Here is a 23,101-nt window from a genome sequence, read left to right on the forward strand (position 1 = left end):
GCAAACCAGAACTTTAAACAAGAGAATGACTTAGAGATCTGTTCCTTGGTTCAGTTAACCTAGCATCACTTCCTTCCTCATCTTTGTCTCAAGTACATGTTCAGACCCAGAATTTCCTTGTATTTCAACATCATTTAGGAAATCGCTGGGCAGAAGAGCAGACATGTTATGAAATACCCTCCATGCCACGGAGAGAGTAAAAGTTACATTTATCTTCTTACTTCCACGGTCAATAAATAATCCTAGGCCTGGTTGAGAGACTGCAGAACCTTCTGCAGCTCAGCTGAAGGTGAGCGGTGTCCTTGCCTCGCACAACGCAAGTTTCTGTCTCTGTGCTTCCTGGGAGCAAATCCATCAGGATGGCCCCAGTCTCCTGAGGACTGGGTGCCAGACAAGCTGCATTTTGTCACTGCCAGGTGTCTGCTGGTGTTTAACATCTGACGCTTGTGAGAACAAACTGATCTGAACAATCAGCAAGGCAAATAATAGCTGGGATTAACCTAAAGCTGTAGGCTCTTAGAGTAGTCGTGTTTTTTGCATGCAGAAAGCCTTATTTTTCTTTGGTCTTGGTGTGATTTTTTTTTTGTTGGTTGGTTGGTTTGGCTTTTTATTTCTAAGGATGTTCAAGAATCCTGAACCCCACGATCAATGATGGGATGTAGCTGTGTGGAAGTGCCTCCAGGAGGTGTGCGGAGACCTCGAGTTGCCCAGTGCAGCACGCTGTGTGTGCCTGGCAGTGGCTGAGATGGCGGCGTGTGCGGTTTGATCCCGAGGGGCTCATGCTTGTGGAGCAGGAATTGGCACCTGAGCAGCCTGCAGCACGCTGGTGACATAAGGAGAAGATGTGAGCAGTGACCCAGCAGCCTTCTCTGTGCTGCCCTGCAGCTGGGCTGCTCTGAGCCTGCTGGCTTGGAAAGAGATCCAAACTCATCGAACTATATTAAAATAACAAAAAAAGCCCAACAACCCCCCCCCCAAAAAAATAAAAGAAAAAAGAAAAAAACCCAACCAAAATCAAAAGGCAAGAGAAGTCCCCACCCAAAAATCCAATCCAAAACAGCCCCACCAAACGGTGCAGTGAAGTGCTGGTGGCTGTTTCAGACAATGCTGGGTGTAACCCTTACTAATGGCATTCCTTTAAAGCATGGGAGGTGCCTTGTCCCGATTCTCAGAATGAAGATTTCATCAGCAGGAAGGAGATCCCAGCCTGGCTCCAAGGCAACTGAGGGGTGCCAGTTCCAGCTTGTGTCAGCGATGACCCAATCCCGCTAGTCACTGAACTTGGCACAACCAAGTGTGGTCCTGGGAGCACGGCGGCAGCAGCCACAGCTGCCACCAGGCCTGGTGAGCTTCACCTCCCCGGCTGCCAGGTTTGGAGGGCACCCCTTTGTCAGAACTCACAGGACTGCTGAATTCCGTGTGCTGGCAGTGGCTTCACCAAAGCTGGCTTTCCGAAGAGACTGGGGAGGAAAAGGCAGCTTCTTGAGAAAATGGCAGCTTCTGTTCCCTGCAGAGACAAATGGGTTTTAAACTGTTGGAATTCACTGCTGTCATAGAACTCCTTATAGGCTGCTGTAAGGTGAATCCATTTGGAGGAGCTACAGGGTTTCAGAAAGGCTTTTTGTCTGTGTATTTGCTAGCCTTAAAGGTTCTGCGAAGAGGTTTGGGTTTTTGAATTCCTTATATAACTAAAAGTTGATGACTGCTGAGTAGTTCTGCCCTTAAGCTGCAAAAGGGAAAGTTATGTTCTAAACTCACCAGAATTTGTTTGGTGTCTCTGGCACGACTCACTAGAACACCATAAATGCTGGATAATTAACAGTTTGCTTTTTTACTTTATCCTGTTAACACATCCCTTATCTCTTCTGGTTTCATTAACCAAAAGATCTACTGTTGTCTTATTTTGAAATATCGGCATCCTACATAGTGCTTACTGGGGAAAGCTGCTCGTGGCTAATAATGTGGAGCCATTGCCAGGGGCAGGTGCGGAGTTATCCATGGAATTAAAAGCACGGAACATCAACTGTTACACTTCAACTCTGGACACAGCACGTTCCATTTGTGTTTGCAAACCTGCATTTAGCAGTCTGCAGTGGTGGGAGCCCAAGGTTTACTGCCCATCCCTCTGCAGCTTTTTGAGGTCTGGACACTCTCACTCCGGCTGGGTGAGGAGGAGGCAGGAGTGGCTGGAATCGGAGCATGGATTGCCTGATGCAGTGGCGTGAAACAAGGCCTGGAAAACCTCTGCTCAGCGTGTGGCTCAGTTCTTAAATTTGGTTCTTGGGACTGGATTTCCTGATGAGATGGATACACAAAAGTGTTAGTGGTTCTGTGGCAAGAACTCCACTGGAATGTGAAGTCATGAACTCATATTGATGTTTCCCTGGCAGTACAAGTTATTAATCTAAAGTTCATGTAAGTTATAATAAAAATGTCATTATCCCTCCTTTTCTCCCCCAGCTTCCCCTGATTTGTAAACATGGTAGCTGTGAATAAGGTGTTGACTGCTGCTCAGTAGCTCATTACAGAATCCCAGCCGTGCCTTGGTGACAGAAGTGTGGCTGTGGGAGCCCTGCCACGCACAGCAGCTGCCATGGCACTGGACAGGTAACTGTGAGTCCAGGGCCTAAGGGGTGCTTTAGTTCTGTTACTCAGGTGCTCTGTGACAATCCTGTTCACATGCAAAATTGAACGCCGTGGCAAGGAGAGCTTGCACTACCCCACATCTAAAAGCACCACTTAACTCAGCAATGCTTGAAGGCAGAGCACTTGACCCCTGAGGAGGGACACAGCCTGCAGCACAGAACTTTTCCTAGGGGAACAAGAAAACCTTCCTTTCTGCTAAGTCCTGTAAAGGTCACGTGAGACTTGTAAGGAGGCTCCCCAGCAGGGCAGCACTTGAGGATGACAAGAGTGACCAGGGTCCCTCGCCTGCAGCAGCTGGAACTGTTCTGCAGGAGAACAGGCCTCGCTTATAAGAGCAGTTCCAGAGATGCTGGGGGTTCCACCACAGTGTCAGCCAGCTGTCAGACTGGCTCCTGAATGTCATCATCCACTGGTGCTTCCTTTAACAGCGAGGAATGGCATGATTGAAACTCCAGCAGAAACAAAGCGGGGCAAAAATTACCCACGCTTCACTCGGCTGCTGTGCACCTATAGTTGCATCCCTGTGGAGCAGTAGTTGTTCAGCAGACGCCTACCTTATTCCTTCAGCTCTCAGCCTTTTGAAACCCCCACTTTTCTTCAACTATAGACTTAGCTTGGTTACTTACAGAGGCCCACAGAGGAGTTAAAAAGCTCCTAGCATTCCCTTACGATGAACCACAGAAGATAATCAGGCTTTCTTCAACATCAGTGCTGCCTTGAAGTTCCTGTAACAGCAAAGGGAAAGGCATAGGGCACTGCTCCCAGGCCTGGAGGCAGCTGTACTGCTCATCCTTCAGCCAGGAGAGTGACACTGGAGGACAACTTCCATGCCATAACCCCTGCTCAAATATCCCTCCCAGGGCAGAGGCCAAGATGGAAGTGCTGGCTGGCGCTCGCTCTGGGGTGCAGTGTTGTGACACCCAAGTCAAGAGAAATAACATCTAAAACAAACCAAAATGGTTACACTTGGTACCAGGGGGCTGAGCAGGTACCTCACCCAGCCCGAGGAGTTGCAGCCAAAGCAAGTTCAGTCTCAGTGTACACGGTGTGTCATTAGCAGTGTGCTCTTGTACAGCCGTGTCCCGACACTGTTCAGGAAGGCTGCGTGTTCCCTTTCCTCATACAACATAATTCTTCGAGCCTTAAGCAAAAATTAAAATGCAGGTGTTACTAGAACTATCCAGGCCAGAATCTGTCTGTATATGGAAAGTGAAATACTGAAGAGGAATCTGCAACACCTTCTTTCCCTGGGAAAAAAAAAGGTTTCTTGAAAGAGCAGTTCATGACAGAGCTCAGTTTATTTGATGACAGAAATAACCATAACTTTATACATCTAACACTAAATAAAAACAGCAGAATGTACAAATCAAATTAATAATGTACAGGAATTCACTAGGAATACTTAATGAGTGGACACTTCTCAGTAACTTTATTTTTAAAAAATCAAATACCAACTGCGTATTTGCAGTCTGGTTTTTCAGAAGGGTAGTGAATGTCTTAAGTGCTGAAGTCCAGAGAAAAACATAAGGCAACTCCACACAGATGGGAACAGCAAAGCCAAGAGTGACACTCCCTGCTTACCTCACGCCGTTCTGAAAAGGTAAGGCACAGCAGGTTAGGAAAGGGGTGCCACGACATCCAGCTTTGACATTCCTGGCTGAATCTTGTTTAGAAAACAACCTTCTGTGATTAGTTTGGTTGGTGGTTGTTTTTAAACAGCAGATCATTGAGTCAGTAAAAGCATTTTGACAGTGGATAAGAAGGCTTGGAAATTCAGAGTCACTTTCGCTTCTTCCATAGGTTGGGCAAATAAATAAATGCACCAAAGATTAAACTAAGGTGCTGGTAATATTCTTTTTTGTAAGGTAATACACTTAATATACAAATAATGTTCTAGCACTATTTACACTTATTTTTCCTTGAACACTTCTTTGCTTTAGTAATACATAATTATTTTTAGGATACAAACATGGAAGAAAGTTTTCAAATTTACTTAGTGCTCTTTTAAATCTTTTTCCATTATAATGGCAGTATTTTAATTTTAAGCAGGATGGCTATCTCCAGATTCTTAACTATACAAAAATTCAGCTAGCAGTAATTCTTTTTAAATATTCATTTTAGTTTTACTCCATTTGGTAATTAGAAAATAAAACAACTGTAAAGGGGTACAGGATATATAAATAACTAAATTATTTCTCTGAAATAAGACCTTGACTTTTGAAATAGGCATCTACATATTAATTTGGATCCAAGACAGGAACTCAAACACAAAAAATTTTCAACAACTGCTTATCTACAGAACTGCAAAGTATAAAAAGAACAGTCCATTCTGTAGCTTAGTAGACAGATATCCACACAGTTAAATTAGAAATACTCATTCAAATGAGGTGGTTACTTTGCCACAGGGATTGCTGAAATTTTGTTCAGTGGATCTGTTTCACAGGTAGCAGAATTATATGCATGTCACTTTATTTATGAAGTTTACCCTGCAATATTACAAATTTCTGGCTGCTCAGGTATCTTGCTGCTGTCCAAGTTAGGAAACAATGATACAACTACAGACTGAGAAGAATTTAAAGATTACAGCTCTGATTGTTCACATGCAAAGCACTTTTAGTTTCCTTGACAGACATGCTGCTTGCTTAAAAAACCCCACACAGCAACAAAGGAACCCACACCTTGTACAGATTGAGGTGTGCCCTGTTCATGGTATTAAACCAGGGACATGGAAACCTGGGCCAAGCACAGCTGTCATTCACACTTACTTGATTTTTCCAGCTCTGTGATGTAACACCAGGTACAACTGGCCCTAGAAGTATTTTTCTTAAAGCACCAGCAATAAGGTCTTCTAGAGATTCTGGTAATTTTGAGACAAATTTAATTTTTACTCCATCTTAAGATTTTCATATTTCTCTATCCTGATATTGTCATGTGTCCTGCTTGGGAATTAGCAGGGCTTATCCTTTCAATGCAATACAGGACGAGAGCAGTCTGTAACTAGGTGGACTTCCTCAGTTCCTGAAGAAGTGTGCCATTAGACCTTTCTCCTTTGACAGATTCTACATCAAAAGTAAAGCAAAATCAGATGCATCCATCTTGATGCTGCCTGATTTGGTTCATACATCAGTGCTGGCCATAACTTCCAAACAAACATGGAGCTAAACGTGGCTGTGCACAGAGGCTGCAGTGTAAGCTCCTCCCTTACAAAGAAAAGGAATTTACTGCTCTAAGTAGTCTCCCTGTGGTGGGCTGTCCTCTGGTCAACTTAGATTCACAAACATCTTGGAGAATCACTTCCTTGGACTTCAGCAATCACTGCCCATTACCCATAAAACATTTTACAGCATTTTGCTGAACCTTGGACCAGCCACCCACACACGTGGAATTTGAGTCCTTCAGAATTGGGATTCACTAACTACCAGTGCATTTGCCCAGAGAAAGAAGATCCACGTTTTCTGTATGCCACATGAAGCACAAGCCTACACAAAGCATTCCACCACCTCCCTTGTCTTGGGAGTAAACAGAGAGAATCCAGTACAGGTAATTTGCTCACAAACTTGATGAAATGCACGTCAGAACAAACAAAAAAGCAACCAATAGCTGTGCCTGTCTAGTTTTTAGTGCAGCCTTTTTATATTTTTTTTTCTTTTTAATTTTCAAAGTTACAGTACGATACTGCATACACAAACCCATTATTTTAATGTGGTTTTTTTGGGGGGGGATTTTTTTTTCAGTTATAGCCAGTACAGAAATCTTAGCTTTCAAAGCCTTGGCCCACACTGGAGTATTGGTACTTTTTCCCTCTAACGCATGGTGCAGTTTTCTGTCACGACAGCATTCAGTTCTGAGGATTAACCATTTGAAAAGAGGCATCACTGAAGGCCTCAGATAACCCGTTAAACACTTGGCTCTTGCAGATTTTAGAACCTTACCCTTCTTGCTCTCATACATTACATTGACTCTGTCGTTGTTACATGGGCCACTTCCACTTCTACAGTTTCAACGGCCTGTGTCACTTCGGCCATTTTCTGTCCTTGCTGCTGTGCCAGTACATAATTTACCACCTGCATGATGCTTTGGTCAGAGAGGGTGGAGACTGACGTGCACTCCTCAGTAGCTGCAACCGCTTCGATGGCTTCGAGCGTCTCTCCCGTCACCACCACGGTCTCGCCCTCGGCGGCGCCGAAGCTGATCTCGGTCTCCTGCTCCTGCACGTCCGGCGCCAAAATGCTGATGGCGTGTTCCACCTGCGTGCCCTGGTTGTGGAACTGGAGGGTGTCCTTCTCCAGCATGATCTTGCAGGGTATGTAGTCCCTGTGGAACTTGGTCATGTGCTTGCGCAGCGTGCGCGCGTCGATGTAGGCCTCGTTGCACACGGGGCACACGTAGGGCCGCTCCCCGGTGTGCGTGCGCACGTGGCGCTTCAGGGAGCGCGCGTCCGCCCAGGCCACGCCGCACGTCAGGCACTCGAACGGCTTCACTCCTGCGGGCAAGGCAAGCACAGGCGGCACTGAGCTCAGGGAGCAGCAGGGGGAGAGCACAGCCACACTGGGACGGCTGCCGTGGGGGACAGACCCTGCCTGCAGCTCTGGGGAACCATATAATGCACGCACAGTGCTCGCAGTGGGGGGATTTTCCACAGGTGCCCAGCCCAACCCAACACCTTACTTATGAAACTTTTCAAGATTCCTTTTAATGCGGTTTCTTCCTTATTTTAAGTGCACAATGCTTAATGGAATTTGATCATTTTGATGCCTTTCTGAAGCCATGTTTTACTTGACAGAATTTGTCACTTATATTCTAGTCACCCTTTGCTTCTGTAAATCCTTCTGTACACCTACAGCTTTACCTTTCCTCTTCCACACTGCATACGTTCAAATACTGCACCTGATGTTTGAAGGGTCTTATCTTCCCTCCTAACATCTGAGTTCTGTGGTCTGTAATACCTAATGGGGCGTGTGGGTGGTGACAGACATCATCTCCCTACTGGCTTTTCCCCTGTGATGGTTACTGTAGATTTAGGCTAGGTACCTACTACAGGACACTTTCTCTGTTTAGAAACAAACACAAAATCTCTATTTCAATAGTTAGACACCTCTCAGATTTACTCTTAAGAGCTCTTTATAAGGAGCCATGCTTCAAAAAATAAAAAGTGGGTTTTGCCCCAGGACAGGAGAATATATAGACTCCCAAAACAGCTGAAAGAAGCAATTACTCGAAAATCAATTTCACACTTTACATCTAACATTAAAATGCGTACAATTCTTTAATAAAAAATATAAAATGTTTTTATATTTTCCCCAAACATCATATTGTTTATCACTGATCATAAATTAAGAAGTTGATCAATTTCCAACAATGGTCCTTTTTTTTTTTTTTAATTTAGACCAATCATTCTCCTATTGAAGAGTACTTTGTTAACTGTGTGCACCTTTGAAAATGGAGAATGTTTTAGTGCATCCAATTATTTGCCAGATTTACCCCTCTAAATCACTTGTAAAAATGTTCCTCTTCCATTCAGGTTCTGAGGACAAATTGGCACAGTCCCTGTGCATGACTGGAGTTTTAGAAAGACTCCAACAGCAACTTCTGGGAATCACTGGTAGCAAGCAAACCAGGACTTGCACAGAACTGTAGAATCTGTAAGAACACTCCATGTCTTGCCAGAGAGGACACAGACAGACTAGAAGAAACAGTAATTCCCTGCACATTGTGTTTCTAGGGGCTGAGCAATGTGATGACTATTTGTGTTGTACATACCTTCATGATTGTTCATGTGTCTCCTATATTCCCGGAGTTGTGTGAACTTTCTTCCACAGTGCTCACAAACTCGTTCCAGATTTTGTTTTGCTCTTCCCTTTTTACCATGTGTGGCTTTCTTTACATGTCTTCTGTACAAAGCTTTCTCATAAAATTCTTTTCCACATACGTTACACCTAAAATGTGTTAAGTGAGAAATCTATTAAAACTGTTATTGTACACCTATGTCTTTTAAGCCAAAATCCACTTTAAATATGGTAGACAAAGGTTAATGGCAATACTGTCTTATATGGTTAGTAGTTCCATAATTAGGAGTAATATTGTTGGACTGAGCTACATTTCCTGTTATCCACAGCCACAAAGCTTCCACTTACCTTCTAGAGAAGTAAGATCACATAAGTTTCTAACTTCACTGATCATATTTATCCTCTTATGACTTCATGTCTTAGCTCCAGCACTGTGTCCCAGGTTAGCAGCTAACCCATGCTATTTAAAGTCACCCGTCCATCCTCATGTACTCAAGACCCCAGTCACCATCAGTCCATTGGTATTTTAAAAGTGGACTAGGCAGTGTCTTGTTGACAGACTGTGGATCTCTGTAACCTCGCTTTGATCAGTACATTTCAGTTGTTAAATTACTTTCCTCTTACCTGTAAGGGTCTGTGACAGAATGAGACTTTACATGAGAATACCAGTCTTTCTTCCAGCTGTAACATTTTCCACAGAACTGACACTGAAATGGCTTCACACCTAAATGTTTATTCATATGCTGCCGAAGATCCCGAGCTTCATAGAAACTCTTGTCACACCTGTAACAGCAAATGCTTTAGCATCTCATACACGAAAGGCACTGACTTCAAAGGCACTGGGAAGCTCTTCTTTAATGGCAACTGAAGAATGACAACACCTACTGCATCATAACTATTTAATGCACAATCCCATTCCAAACTAGGAAAAACTAAAAAGAACAGCAGCTTATTTGAAAGCCTGGAATAAAATTTGAGGACCTCTGAAACCCTTTTGTCTGTTAATAAGTGACTATATTCTTTCTGCAGTTTTAAAAAGCAAACCAACTGGGAGACGTCAGAAATTTGTATTATACCACATGAACATATGAGGATGGTAACACCTGCTTCAAGAGGACTGACACAAAGATAACTGGAATTTGTTACTTTAAATGCTCAAATGTAGGGGTTTTTTGTAGATTAAAAAAAAACCAAATTCATAATCCTGAAAGAAAGCATTTGAAAGTATCAACACTCATTCTTTAGCTCACTGCTTGTACACATCTTAACCCAGGCTAACATGGTTTTCCTTCACTTATACATTGCCATTGTATGACTATACACCTCCTCTTGGTATGAGGATCACAAAGTTTGGTCTAATCAAAACCATGGTTTCTCCCTTCAAAGACATTCTGCTGCTCATCTCTCTCCCTCATGTGACAACATACAGCTGCATGGCTCAAGAAAGGACAGAGGCACAGCAATGCCAGCAAGCAAACGTGGATGATTCAACTTCTACAGTATCAACCACCAGAATGAGGGAATCTCCAAAGTCACAGTATCCAGTGGAACCTGAAATTGAAAAAAGCTTCCATACAGGAACAAAACATTTGATATTCCATTGCCTAAATAATGGGCATTTTGGAGACAAAAAAAGTCCTCTTTGCTTTGGAGGGAGAAAAAAAAATGGGTAACAATCCTTGAGCCACCCAAACAACCTTCTCTCTTCCTCCTAGGCTGGAAAATCTGACCTGCAGTTCAAATGGGCCTCTCAGGGATCCTCAGTTTGCACATCCACATAAAAAACATATCAGAAAGACCCCTCAGGGGCTTGAATAGTGTTGGCACTTGGTGCTCTCTCCTCAAGAATCGCATACTTGGAAAAGCCATTAGAGAGGCAAAAAACTCAAGCAACCACCACCCTCTAACATTGTCACACATTACTACAATTTATTCAAACACATACTTCACTGCAAAACTTCCAAGAACATTTCAGGAAAATAACTCATGGTCAGCTTTGCTCAACTGGGCCAGAAGTTCAGACTGAAGCCTGACAGGGAGGTTTCTATTCCGAGCCACCAAACCAAAAAGCTGAAATCTGGTTATCACTTTGTGAAGCTCTCTGAACTACTGGTGACAACATAAATGATATCCTTAGGAGAGACCTTCCCTAGAGAAGCAGCAAGGACTGTGTCTGTTTTGAAGAAGCTGGGGAGTCAAAATGTCTTCACTGTCAAGGTATTCTCTTGCATCCATGGCCCTACTGCCTTGAGTAAAAAATTTCTGGTTTATAAATGTATTTCACCTTCAAAACTAAAATTGCCTTCCACAGTATGTTTCATATATTAGCTCTGTTCTTTGTATTTTTAGAATGAATACCTTTAGCATTAAAAATCACTAAATAAAAACATTGCTGACAGAACCAAAGTAAGTTTTCATAATTTAGAAAATATTTTTGCTAGCATGCAGCAGCACTGAGACACTTTAAACAATTCTTTAGATTACTGCTTTCTTTAAAACCTTGAGTTGCTACAGGCAATCATATAAATTGTACCACTCCTCTTAATATCTGACAGAGCTTCCCAGGGACCTCATTGTGAGTTCCAAAATGAAACATTATTTGTCCTTCTGCAGGGCACTTGAAAGGTTCCCTATAGTCTGCTTGGTCATGGAAAAAGTATCCATGTTTTGCTAATGCACTAAGAACACACTTTCCAGTTAGTTTCTGCTTTGCTAAAATCCACCAATACTGTCATTTGACTAATAATAAATGCCATTTATTGCAATATTTAAGTGGTCATATATGTTTTATAATCCAAAGAACTGCAGCAGTCAGTGAGTCTCAGCTTGTGATGTTCCTGCTCTGCTAAACACAGCATGTTTTAGCAAACACCGCACACAGGCGCAGGACACTGCAGACTCTACAGCACACCTTCAAATCAAACTGAAATCTGCTGTCACACTACAAGAGAGCAAAAGCAGGCTGAAGGCCCTTGGCCTCTTACAACCTTACACACTTTTGTCTGTCCTGTATACCCACACAGCTACTGATTACAGTGCAAAGTCATTAGAGAACAGCTGCATGGAACTGGAGCCAGGTAACAGCTTAAAACCAAGCCTTTGCTCTCCAGCAGTTGTATTTACAAAAATGCATTTTTTTATTCTCATGCTTTACAAGTCTTATCTCAGGCCAGTGGAGGAGTTTTACGCTACAACAAGGAGTTGCTTTTAATCTTGAAAATTACTAGGATCATTAATGCTAAGAAAAAAAGCCCACCAAAACCACCCATCACCTAACTTACTGAGTACACTGATATCCACGAACTTCAGGCTTTGGCTGATGTTTCTTTATGTGTTTACTGAGTCCTGATGCCCTGTGGAAAGATTTTCCGCAGATGGAGCAAAGATATTTGGATTCTCCTAGCAAAAACAAAACAAAATATGTTACCAAGCCAGGCCTCCACTTCTCTGAAGTGCTTTGTGAGACAGGTTTCTAATTCATATATAAAACCTCTCTAAAGTAATCAAAGCAGCACTACAAAGAGATGTTTGTTTAATTACACATTGATGGAATTTTTAGGTGTATTTTGTATGTGCTAATGTAACAATACACAAGGTGAGGGAGCAGCAACTCTAAATTATTTAATGTTCTTAGATATAGGTACATCACTGCAACTATGATTTAGTCATGAAAAGTGAGCAGCCTAAAAAACTGCCCTTGTGTGAAAAAACACAGCAGCCTGTGTTTATGTATTATGCAACTTCTTCAGAAACACAGCATTGCTAATGGATTATTCTTTATATCTTGCATTTGTAGAAAAACACTTTAAATAAAAGTTTCTGCTCCATTTCATCAATATAGGAGTGATAACTATTAATATCAATTCCTTAATTTCAGGCACACATTATCCTAACTGAATAGCTCTCTTGATTCTGTCCAGCCCAGAAAACCAAAAACACAAACAAGCTTTACAAATTACCAGTTTTAAAACTGGTTATAAATTATTATAGTCATCTTTCACATGCTAAGATCTTTCAAGACACTAGGCTTTATAAAATGTCAGTATTAGTACAGAAAATCTTGCAAAATGTATAAACAGATGCTGAGAGATTTAACTTAGCATGTTCTCCTCTAAAAGGAAAGGCTGCAAGATTAAGTGCACTGGAACATTTCAGCCTGTTGCCTATTTCTTGTTGAACTGACATGATACAGGCATTAAATATGCACATAAAACCACAGGAACAGACCAACCACAATTCCTGTTCTTGTACACAATATTTGCATAATAACAATAAACTATGGTAAAACAGCCCCAGAAAACTTACCTCTATCTCAGCTGCCCGACCAGAAGAACAAACTACCATTTATTTTTTTAAACAGTGAAGAACAACGTTAATTCAGCAGCTTACAATAGCCAAGCAAAGCAAAAGGATCCCCTTTCTCATAATTTACCTGTATGAATGCTCATGTGTTCCTGAAGACTTCTTTTTGTGACAAAAGACTTTTCACACAAGTCACACTTGAACTGTTTCTGTACTTCATGGAGAGCTAAGTGCATTTTTAATCCATGCTTATACGTAAAGGTCTTTCCACAAACCTAAAAAAATCCATATGTGGTGGAATAGGACAAATAAAACAAATTATGTAATAGGTGTTTAACTTCAAACAGAACAAAACCTCCTGTATTTCTTGGGAACTAGGATGGCCAAACGTATGATTTTGCACCAGTGACAGAACTGGTCTGTTAAAAAAAAGGAATGAAGGAAGGAAGACGTTCTTCTAGACACAAGAATATGAACTTGCACAACTGAAATTCGTTCTAGTTTTCTCATTCTTGGACTGCAAGCAATGTCATACTGAATGTTACACCAGTTTTCCCTATTGTGAAATGACTGAGATTAACACAAATTTTAGGGCAGTGCATCAGTACCAAAACATTGCTAATTGAGCACATTACTAATCTGACTACAGAGCAGGGGGACCTTACCTTGCAGGCATGTGGTTTGACCCCTGTATGTTTGAGCATGTGTATCCTGAGAGAGTAGAGCTTGGGCAGAGTCCTCCCGCATATGTCACACACGAACTCCCGTTTGGTTCTGCCTTTGCCCAGGGACGCGCCCGTCCCCTCGGCAGCGCCGGCGGTGCCGTCCGTCTTGCGCGTGTGCCGCACCAGGTGCGCGCGCAGGGAGGCGCCGTACTGGAACTCCTTCTTGCACAGCTGCCACACAGAGCGTTACAACTGACTTGGCATGACACACTCGGAATTATGTTTAAAAAACACAAGTAATCAAATGTTCTCAGTACAGTAATATGATGAGTTAAAGCTATAACCCAACCCCAACAGCCATTTTGTCTGAGGTTACTGAATAGTTGTAAACGTTTATTTTATGGCTACTGACAGAACCACTGATCACTTCCCAGTGAGACTAACTTCCAGTAGAGACTAAATACAGATTTATTGGTAGGGTTAAAGGCAAATCCTATGCTAGCACTGTCTTGAGCAGCAAGTCAAGCACACTACTGTCAGGCCAAGTGGCTGCACTCCATTCTACCTCACCCCATCCAGATCAAGGCTGTATCCAACTCTGAAATCTGTAAGGAAAATCAAGATATGTACCAAAAAAGGCAATGAAAAATAATTACTAATATAATTACTGAAATGATTTTCATAAGGAGGAAGGTTTACACAGGAAAAAAAACCCCAACCCCTCAACTTACTGGGCATTTATATTCTTTAGCTCTTTCATGTTTCAGTGTGTGCATTATCAGTGCATAGCGCCGCTGGAACACCATTCCACAGTCAGTGCATTTGTGCTGAGCTTCCACTTCGTTATTTTCCGTGGTCTCTCTTTTGGGCTGTTTCATTTTTTTCCCTCTTTGTACCAGCTTCATGGCAACCTAAGTTGTAAAAACAGAACCTTTGAATGAATTTTACTGCACAGTACTTCACACCTTGTCTAAAAATGGTATTAAAAGGTGATGGTCTATATGGTTACTGTAACACATCTTAATTTTGCTCAGCTCAGTTGCTCCAAAGTTACCCTGTTTCGGTTCACTACAAAACTTCAGATCTCAAGGTGAGTGAAAAACCATTCTTTTCTTAGCACCATAAATTTATGAGGATGATGGTCATGCAGTGACTTGCCAGTTCAGGGACAATGAACTCCAGCCCTGAGTAACTGCCTAAGTCTCAGCTACAGGATAGTTACAAAAGAATCACAGAGTACTGCCAGTCAGGATTTCTATCAAATTGAGAGCATTCCAGCTTTCCTTGAGATTTTTTAATCTAGGAATAAGGCACTAGTGGGTTTTTACTAGGTGATATTGGCAGTGCTACCTGGAGCTGATAATCTCATCTTCCTTTGTAAAACCTTGCTGCCAAATTCTTTAAAAGTCAAATTCTGACTGATCAGGTTGAAATGTCCTGTATCAGGTGTGTCCCCTTTGGGTTCCTGAGAGTAAGGCAAGGAAGGAACTACAGGCATCCCCATTTCTTCATCCTGTTCTCCCAACAAGTGAGGCATTTGGCAGTTTTTGAAATGTGCCAGCCCTTCCCCGCCTCTGAAAACCTAACTGAAACTTGACACAAAGAAAACCTTTTAATGTATTTTTTTAAATTTTCCCGTTGCTCTGAAAACTTATGCAAACTTGGCTAAATTGTGAAGCCACAACAGTAATTTTGTTTACTACATGATTACTAAGAGCTAGGGAAATATTAAGTCCTACAAAGCACACCTCATCCCCAATATCTCCATGCCAAGTGCAAGTACTGTAATTTAAATCAGCAGCATTTTTCCTGCAGTCTCTTTCCTGTTACTCTTCCAGCATCGAAACTGGGAACTCAGGAGAGTGTCTCCTTCCCAAAGCCTGTATAACAACCCATGCCATAGGGGGAGCTGAGGGATGCAAAAGACAAAACACTAAAAGCTGCAAAACAAGTTAGGGAAGCAGAAACTATTCCTGAGTCCAGATTTGTGAGCTTTGTACTCCTCTCCTTCAATCAGCAAATCATCTAAACCAATTTCTTTTTTCCATAGGTCTGTGGACTTCATCTGGCAAGGAGCTGGATTTAAAAACTGCAAAATACATTCACAGGAATATTCCCAAAAGTAAATATTCCCCTTCCCAAAACAGAAAAGCCCCTTGGCATTCTCCTACCAGCATAAATAGGTTGCTCAAGTACTTTGATTGTGCTAGTTTTAGCATCTGGGCTTTAAGCTGTTCATCTGTTAAAGGACACTAATGCTACAGTTTCTATCTACCAGGGTGTTGTAATAATAACAAGTTATTGTCCTGTGTGTGGGACTGGTGCCTAGAGTATGTAAAACTCTCAGGATTCCTCTGGAAATTAACAATTCCCCATTGCTTTGCCAACATGCAGTGAAGTGCACTCTGTCACAAACTAAATGCGTGAATGCCCAGTGAGATGATTGTCAGCTATCCATAGGCACTGAAAGAGGAGAGGCTCTAAAAGGGGAAAGAGTGATAAGACTGTTTCATTTAAAAAATATATAACTGGAACTAGTTCAATTACTAAATATTTAGCATGTTCGGGTGCTGGAGTTTATAACACCAGTGCTCCTTGAACCTTTCTCTTAACTGACCCCAATCAAAAGGTGGTAGGAATGCATTATTGTGAGTCATGACTACATCTGAAGATCTACGTGGGATGTAAAATTTTTCATTTCCAATGCTGTTGTCAAGTCTGAACAAATGTAGGATCTCAGTTCTCTAATAGATAAATGTATGTATTTATGACCGACACACATATGAGCTAGCTCAGAATTAAATTCACAGATCATTAAGAATTTTGGGGAGATGATAAGCCATAAGACACTGTGAGAAGATACTCAATCTAGACTGTGGCCACTGAGCATTCTAAGGACCTTCAATATGGAAGGAATACTGATGCCTAGTCAATGCTTTTGGCATTTTGTTTGCACAACTGTCACAGCTTAGAAATTACTCTGGTAACTACAGGCCTAACGACAGAATACCTGCTGCACGGCAGATTTCGGGTTTGTCTTTCTATTCTGCAGTTTCTTTTCAATTCCTTTGTGCAGCCTGATGTATTCCCCCTCAGTGACCGAGCGCTGGCGGAGCCTGCTTTTGTAAGTATCGTCCTGGCTGGAAGCCAGGCTCTTGGGCTGAGAAACGGAGCCGCTCTGCTCAGTACTGCTTTGCTTGGGCGTCTCTGAGGAGTCTTCAGAAGCAGAGTCCACATGTGCTTTATCACTTTGATTTTCAGCTGTCGCAGTTTCCCTTTGGCTCTGTGTGTCCATGGCTTCCACAGCTGGTGGCTCAGGGTTGAGTTTGTTGAAGAGGTTGTTTGAAATGGTCCCCACCAGCTGGATCTTGATGTAATTTTCAGTTGTTCCACACTGTTCCACAGAGTTGGAAGGATCACCCGCAGTGGCCTCCAGGGGCTCTGGGTGCAGGAGGTCAGGCTGGGGTGCTGCTGCCTCCTCTGTCCCAGCAGAAGAAGGAGCCCCATTCACAGCTACTGGTACTTCACCAGCTGTGAGTTTAGGTTGCTCAACACCATCCACGGGCTGCATCTCCACTTCGGCCTGCTCTGCTAGATTTTGTGTTGATTCTACAGTTTGAATATCTCCCTTTTGGTACACTGTGATTTGTTTCTCTTCCATCTGTTTGTGCACATTCTCACAGATTTCAAGGACCTCTGACATGAAGAGATGCCGGGCGAGCATTGCCACTTCCGCCATGCTACAGAAGTCAAACGTTAATTCTGAAGTATAAGCAAATTCCAATAAAGGCAGGAAACTAGACTTGCAGAAACCTAGCAGGAATAAAACAAGATGTTAGAGCAAATAATGGTGATCTGAAATGACACCAAAATATCCCATGATGAATACAACAGTTCACCTTTGATACAGGTAAGCCTGAAATTTAGAGTAAAACACATTTGGCAATAACAAGCCCATCACTGGGGCTCAATTAATTGTCATTTACACTAAACCTTCCTCCTCGTGTAGTTTCTGTGTGTGGGTAAGCTCAGACAACTTTTCCAATAACTAAGTAGAACGCAGGTAGTTTCACAACAAAATTCTTTGAGGAATATTCCAAGATGCTGGGAGAGCCAATACTTTTGGAGCAGATTAATTGAACCAAAGTCTTTCTGGATCTGCTACATTCAGAAAGTACTCAGGTCTTAAGTAGCAAGTGATGCGGCACAACAATAACAAAGCAGCTACTGAAAACAATAAACATATGGATACACAGATAGGAATGCTTAAATATAAGAATTTGGTATAGTTTTCCACAATTGCATAAATAATAAATCAAATATTTAATGTGGGGAACCTTCTGGACTGTCCTATTAGAAAATCCTAGTTTACGTATGCCTATGATTCATGCAGAGACAATTAATAAATGAGAAAGCAAGGCAGAAGGCATACGTTCTGTACACTGTTCTTCATCACTACAAAGCTATTTTTAGAACATTTATTTTAGAATTGTCTCCTGTCTTTCATGTACCAGGTCTGAGAAATAAGCAGACATGCATAATTCTGCTTCACAGAACTAAGAAGCAATTTAGCATTCGTGAACCTAAACAACTCTCCAAGCAGCTTGTCAGCATCCCCACTTGATGTATTTAAGCATTTGATTTTGTTCTCTTTTTAACATCTGTGACTAATCCAAGGTGGAAGCACGCCTAAGCAAGGTAAAAATCCATCAAACACTTCTCAGGAATTTTAAGGTTAAATATCACAGTCCATGGAAAATGAGATTAAGCAAAATCAGAGTGACCACTTTTGCATTACAATCCACACAAAATACTTTTAGATTTAAAAAGAGAAAAAAAACAAGATAAAAATCTGGTTGCCTTCAATATGCAAAAAAGACTGAATTAAATACTGTAATTAGGATATTATGATTTCTAGCTTTGAAACCCACAGCAATTCACCTGACAGATCCACTACAGCTTCATGACTAGTGACAGCTCCCTTTTCAATGAAGAGCTCTCGGAAGTACTCGCTGTTGGCTGCCAAGACAGATTTGTGAGCTTTGTACTCCTCTCCTTCAATCAGCAAAGTCACATCACAGAACTGATTGGAAAGCCTCTGCTGATTCAGTTGGTTTAAGACAGACAGACAATGTTTGGAAGATGACTGCTTCACAAGGCCCTTACTGTCAACCTGTCATAAACAACATTTGAGAACTTAATTACATTTAGATTGTGCCTTTTTAAGCATTCACACTGAAACACACAAAAGGATTATTTTCTGCAACCACACAATCAAGTCAAGCCTGTAGAATATAGAGCTTAACTTTACTATTGTTTTCTTTCTTTAAGTTTCACCCTCCCTCCAAACACAATTAGAACAAACTGGAAAAACAGGGAGACACATTCAAACAGCTCTTTGACTGTATTTTTCTATGCTACAGTCTGAAAAAGTTTCTAAATTCAAATGTCTTTACGTGCATGTGAGCCTGCAGTTACGAACAAGAATTCTATATATCAGTATAGCATCATTTATTAATGAAAAGATACAGAGCCCATAAGAATCTTGTATGTGATGTTTTACTACTGGCAATTTTGCCATTCATTTTACCTTAGATTCTATATACATAATATATAGGGTGATTTTATTTCCCAGCAGTGATGTCCTATAATTAATTTCATGACACATACACCGGTATCCCATTTCTACATATTCAATATTTTTAGCAAAATTTGTCGTCTCATTGTTACAAGACTACCACAACAATAGAACAGAAGTACATGACCAAGAATGCAGAAACAGAAAATGCAAATCCACTCAGATGTAAACCATGTTACTTACAAACACAAGCTCATGCTTTGCTATTGGCTTCTTCTTCACAGGCTTTGGGGATGCAGCTGGGATTGATGCTGTGTTACTCAGTTCATCATCGGTTTCATTACTGTCTTCATGAGACTTCGCATCCAGTCCTAGCTCCTCCAGCATTTCAGAAGGATCTGAGAGAGATCTGGAGCGATCTAGCTTTTCCTGGCACTTGCTGCATTCTTTAATGTAATCTTTAACCTGCTTAAGAATACCTAAAAAAATGAATGGAGCTTGATTAGGCTTCTAATCTTAGTTCAATTTACTATAAACGAATAACTATTTGTTAGTGATTAGCAGTAGCATTAGAGAGTATTTGTTGGTGATTAGCAAAACATCAATAATTAATAATCAAAAATATTACATACTAACAAAAAAAAATTAAGTCAGTCAGCTACACTCTCCTTCTCTGATGCATTATTACCAATTCTGATTTTCTCACATCACTGTATGATACTGTATGTACTGCTAATTTGAGATAGAACACTTAGAATGTTACTACATCAAGCAAACCCTCCTAGAAAGATCATTAAGGCTAAAAAAACATAACGGTATTTAGACATTTAGTCTCATACTAATACTGATAAGTATTATTATTTGAATCAATTATTAATTGATTCAAATCAATTGCTTAGGATTTTGGAATTTAAATAAATCAATTTCCCACCAGTACTTTAACCAGTAGGAATGGAAGAATCAAATATAAATGACAGGACACGAGGAAAGAGCCTGAATCTGTGCCAGGGGAGGTTTAGGTTGGATATCAGGAAAAGGTTCTCCCCCAGAAGCTGGCAGAGCACTGGAACAGGCTCCCTGGGGAAGCAGTCACAGCACCAAGCCTGACAGAGTTCAAGGAGTGTTGGACAATGCTCTTAGGGATAACTCTTGTGATTTTTGGGCATGGTCCTGTGCGGGGCCAGGAGCTGTCGTCAATGATCCTTGTGGGTGCCTTCCAACTCAGCACATTCTGTGAGTCTGTAAATAATTTCAGATACTCGACAGGTCCCACGCTCAGGGTCCTCCTCCAGACATCAAGGCATTTTCCATGCATGGCTCTCAATCCAAACTCACTAGGACAATATAAAAGCATATAGAGCAGCTGGGCCTCTGTGGTTTAAAATTCAGCACAGCTCAAAAGCCTTGCTGACAGACTTAGACTTGCTTGCTCCCATCTCCTCAGAGCATGACTTGCACTATCATTACATACATATCTGTGTAAGGACCAGGGAAACAGAGACTAAAGACAACCTAAGACATTCATGCCCATTTCAGCATTAGTACATCTCCTTGACTTCATCTAAAATCAAACGGGAGATGCAAATCACAGCTCTAACACCCTTCCTGGCCCCTGAGCCATTCTCCAGCCCATTGCCTTGCAGCTACAGAACAGACACACTCCAGGCTGGTGTCCATCTCAGGATGGCAGCTGGGCCACAGCTGCTGTCCACGAGCAGCCAGAGTACTGTAATGGCAGGGAAAACATTGCTTTGAGGGAGACACACGTAAGAAACATAACACTTGAACTGAAAGCATGGAATGAATTTTCATATTCTCAGTACAAGAGAAGTAAGAGGATACAGAGTGTGCAAATACAGGTGACCAATAAGATCAAAAGAATACAGAATGCCCTCTCCTGACAAAGAGAAGCTCCTGACAAACCGAGGCCCATGGAGGAAGTTTCCAGCACAGGATGAGAGTAGATGCCAGAACAGTACAATGCTGGGCAGACAATGAGAATGCAGATAAGGCAAGGAAACCACCATCCAGAATTGGTATATCAGCTTTGAGATGCCAAATCCTTTTTCATAAGGAAAGATCTTCAAGTCAATGAGACCTGGACTGGAGGGATCAGCTGCAGCTAGAGAGAAATCCCTCCAAAAGAAAATAAGGAAAACTAAAGCTGAAATTATAGACTTGCTGATGGATGAAGAAAGAGAACAAGAGAAGCAATACAGACACATATGGGGCCCACAGCAAGTGAAAAGCAGGCTATTTATTTAATGGATACCTAGTGCTAGAAGTAGAACACCAAATCCAAAGGGAACAAGATATCAAGTCATTCCCTCAGCCAAAAGAAAGTCCCAGTTGGGATTTATTGCTGCTCCAGCACCACCATTTGAAACAGCTATGATACCACTCATGACCCAGCTGAGAATTAGTCTGGTCTTTTCAGCTTCTCATTGCAAGAAAGAGACAAATATAACAATGAGTACCAGGACTGCCAACCACCACTGGCAGCTGTAGCACTTTAACATGAACACCATCACATGCATGAGTGCGGTCCAAAGCTAACCTGGATCACTTGGAATGGATTATCATCCCAAGGGCACAGTTGAGATGCCACTGCCTTACCTGGGCTGTGTGCAAGACTTGGAGGGGACAGCTGTACCACCACCTTGACTAAGAAGCCCTGGACAATTTGCTGACCAACATGTACCATGTAGAGTGAGTCCTGCCTCTGAGCGTGACACAATGTCATTGCCCACAGAGCACGTGCTTCGAGGTGGCGTTTAAAGGCACTGGTCACTCAGCAAGTGACAGACAGTCCTCTCCTGGTGCCGCCAGGAGGGAGACATGTAACTACTGGAGCAGGTACAGAGGAGGGCAACAAAGATGATTAAGGGACCGAACCATCTTTTTATAATGAAAGGCTGAGGGAACTGGGCCCGGTCAGCCTTGAGATGAGACGACTGAGACCTCATTAGGTATATCAATATCTAAACAGCCGGTGTCAGGAGCATGCAGCAAGGTCCCGCTGATGTCAAGTAATGACACAAGAGGCAAGGAGCAGAAAGTAACGCACGGTAAGTTCCACGTGAACACGAGGAGAAATTGTAAAGGTGACTGTGCACTGGTACAGGCTGCCCCGGGAGGTTGCGGGCTCTCCACCAGTGGAGACATTCAAGAACCATGCGGAGGCAGTCCTGCGCCATGCGCTCCGGGATGACCCCGGGACTCGCCGCGGCTGTCCCGGTGCCCCTCCGCCGCCCGGCCCGCGGCGCTCACCTCTCCACCAGTACTTCTGCGAGAGCCCCTGCCAGGTCTGCAGGCGGGTGCGGTGCGCGCCGTCGGGCGCCAGGTGCGCGGCGCGGATGAGGCGGGCGCGGCGCTCGGCCTGCAGCACCACCTCCAGCTCGGCGAAGCGCTGCTGGTCGCGCTGCCGCCGCTGGTAGTACAGGGTGCCGCCGCGCACCACGTAGCAGGCGGCGGCCTTGCGGATCTTCCGCTTGGCGTTGCCCTCCGTGCCCGGGGCGTACGGCTCCCGCTCGTTCGTCAGGTACCGCAGGATGGCCAGGTAGCTCTCCTCGCTGGACATCGCGCGGCAGGGGCACGGGAGCCGCCCCCGCGCCCGCAGAGCCGCGCCGAGGCTGCGGAGGAGCCTCCCGGAACAAGGGAAGGGGGGTCGGGACGGGCCCCAGGCGGCGGGAGCCGCGCCCGGGGGGGAACTGGAGTGTCGCGGCCCGCGGCGGCAGGAGGGAGGGAGAAGCTCGGGCAGCAGCGGCGGCGGAAAGACAAAATGGCTGCTGCACAAGCGGAAGTGAGGCGGGGTCGCGCGTGCGCAGGACGGGCCGGGAAGGGGCGGGGGCGCGGGGAAGCAGCCGGGGGAGCGCGTCCGCCATCTTGGAACCGGGCAGAGGAGAGCCGGGCGCAAGGGCGGGGCCGCCATGTTGGAGCCGGGCAAAGCCTGCTGCGGGGTCATGGCTGAGACGCGCCCGGGGGAATCCCTGGCAGCCCCGGCTCCGAAACGAGCGGCTTCTGCTCCAGAACCGCCTCGGGGGCAGGAGCTGCGGGCAGAGTAGCACGGTCCTTCGTGCCGACCGGCAGCAGCAGCAGCGCGGGCCGGGCGGCGCCGCCGCCAT

The 23,101-nt window shown here is 43.4% G+C and overlaps 1 protein-coding gene across 1 annotated transcript; it reads right to left on the reverse strand.

Moving 5' to 3' along the window:
• Positions 1-3,925: 3,925 nt before the first annotated feature.
• ZBTB11 (zinc finger and BTB domain containing 11) lies at positions 3,926-22,780 on the reverse strand. The gene is made up of 11 exons (XM_063393745.1): positions 22,248-22,780; positions 19,221-19,456; positions 18,341-18,572; positions 16,410-17,212; positions 14,131-14,310; positions 13,400-13,630; positions 12,865-13,009; positions 11,714-11,831; positions 9,057-9,215; positions 8,407-8,582; positions 3,926-7,129 (listed from the first exon to the last, which is right to left on the reverse strand). The coding sequence occupies exons 1-11, from the start codon at positions 22,555-22,557 to the stop codon at positions 6,597-6,599; spliced, it is 3,123 nt and encodes a 1,040-aa protein (XP_063249815.1). The 5' UTR covers positions 22,558-22,780; the 3' UTR covers positions 3,926-6,596.
• Positions 22,781-23,101: the final 321 nt, after the last annotated feature.

Source organism: Prinia subflava, chromosome 3 (genome assembly GCF_021018805.1).
Source record: "Prinia subflava isolate CZ2003 ecotype Zambia chromosome 3, Cam_Psub_1.2, whole genome shotgun sequence".
NCBI classification, from domain to species: domain Eukaryota; kingdom Metazoa; phylum Chordata; class Aves; order Passeriformes; family Cisticolidae; genus Prinia; species Prinia subflava.

Bases quoted from the DNA above. Each gene is read 5' to 3' on its own strand.
- ZBTB11 (XM_063393745.1), bottom strand. From the start codon at position 22,557: ATGTCCAGCGAGGAGAGCTACCTGGCCATCCTGCGGTACCTGACGAAC. The intron at 18,573-19,220 runs GTAAGTAACATG...TGTTTATGACAG, and splicing joins CAAAGCATGAGCTTGTGTTT to GTTGACAGTAAGGGCCTTGT. The intron at 17,213-18,340 runs GTGAATTGCTGT...TATTCCTGCTAG, and splicing joins AGCTGTAGTGGATCTGTCAG to GTTTCTGCAAGTCTAGTTTC.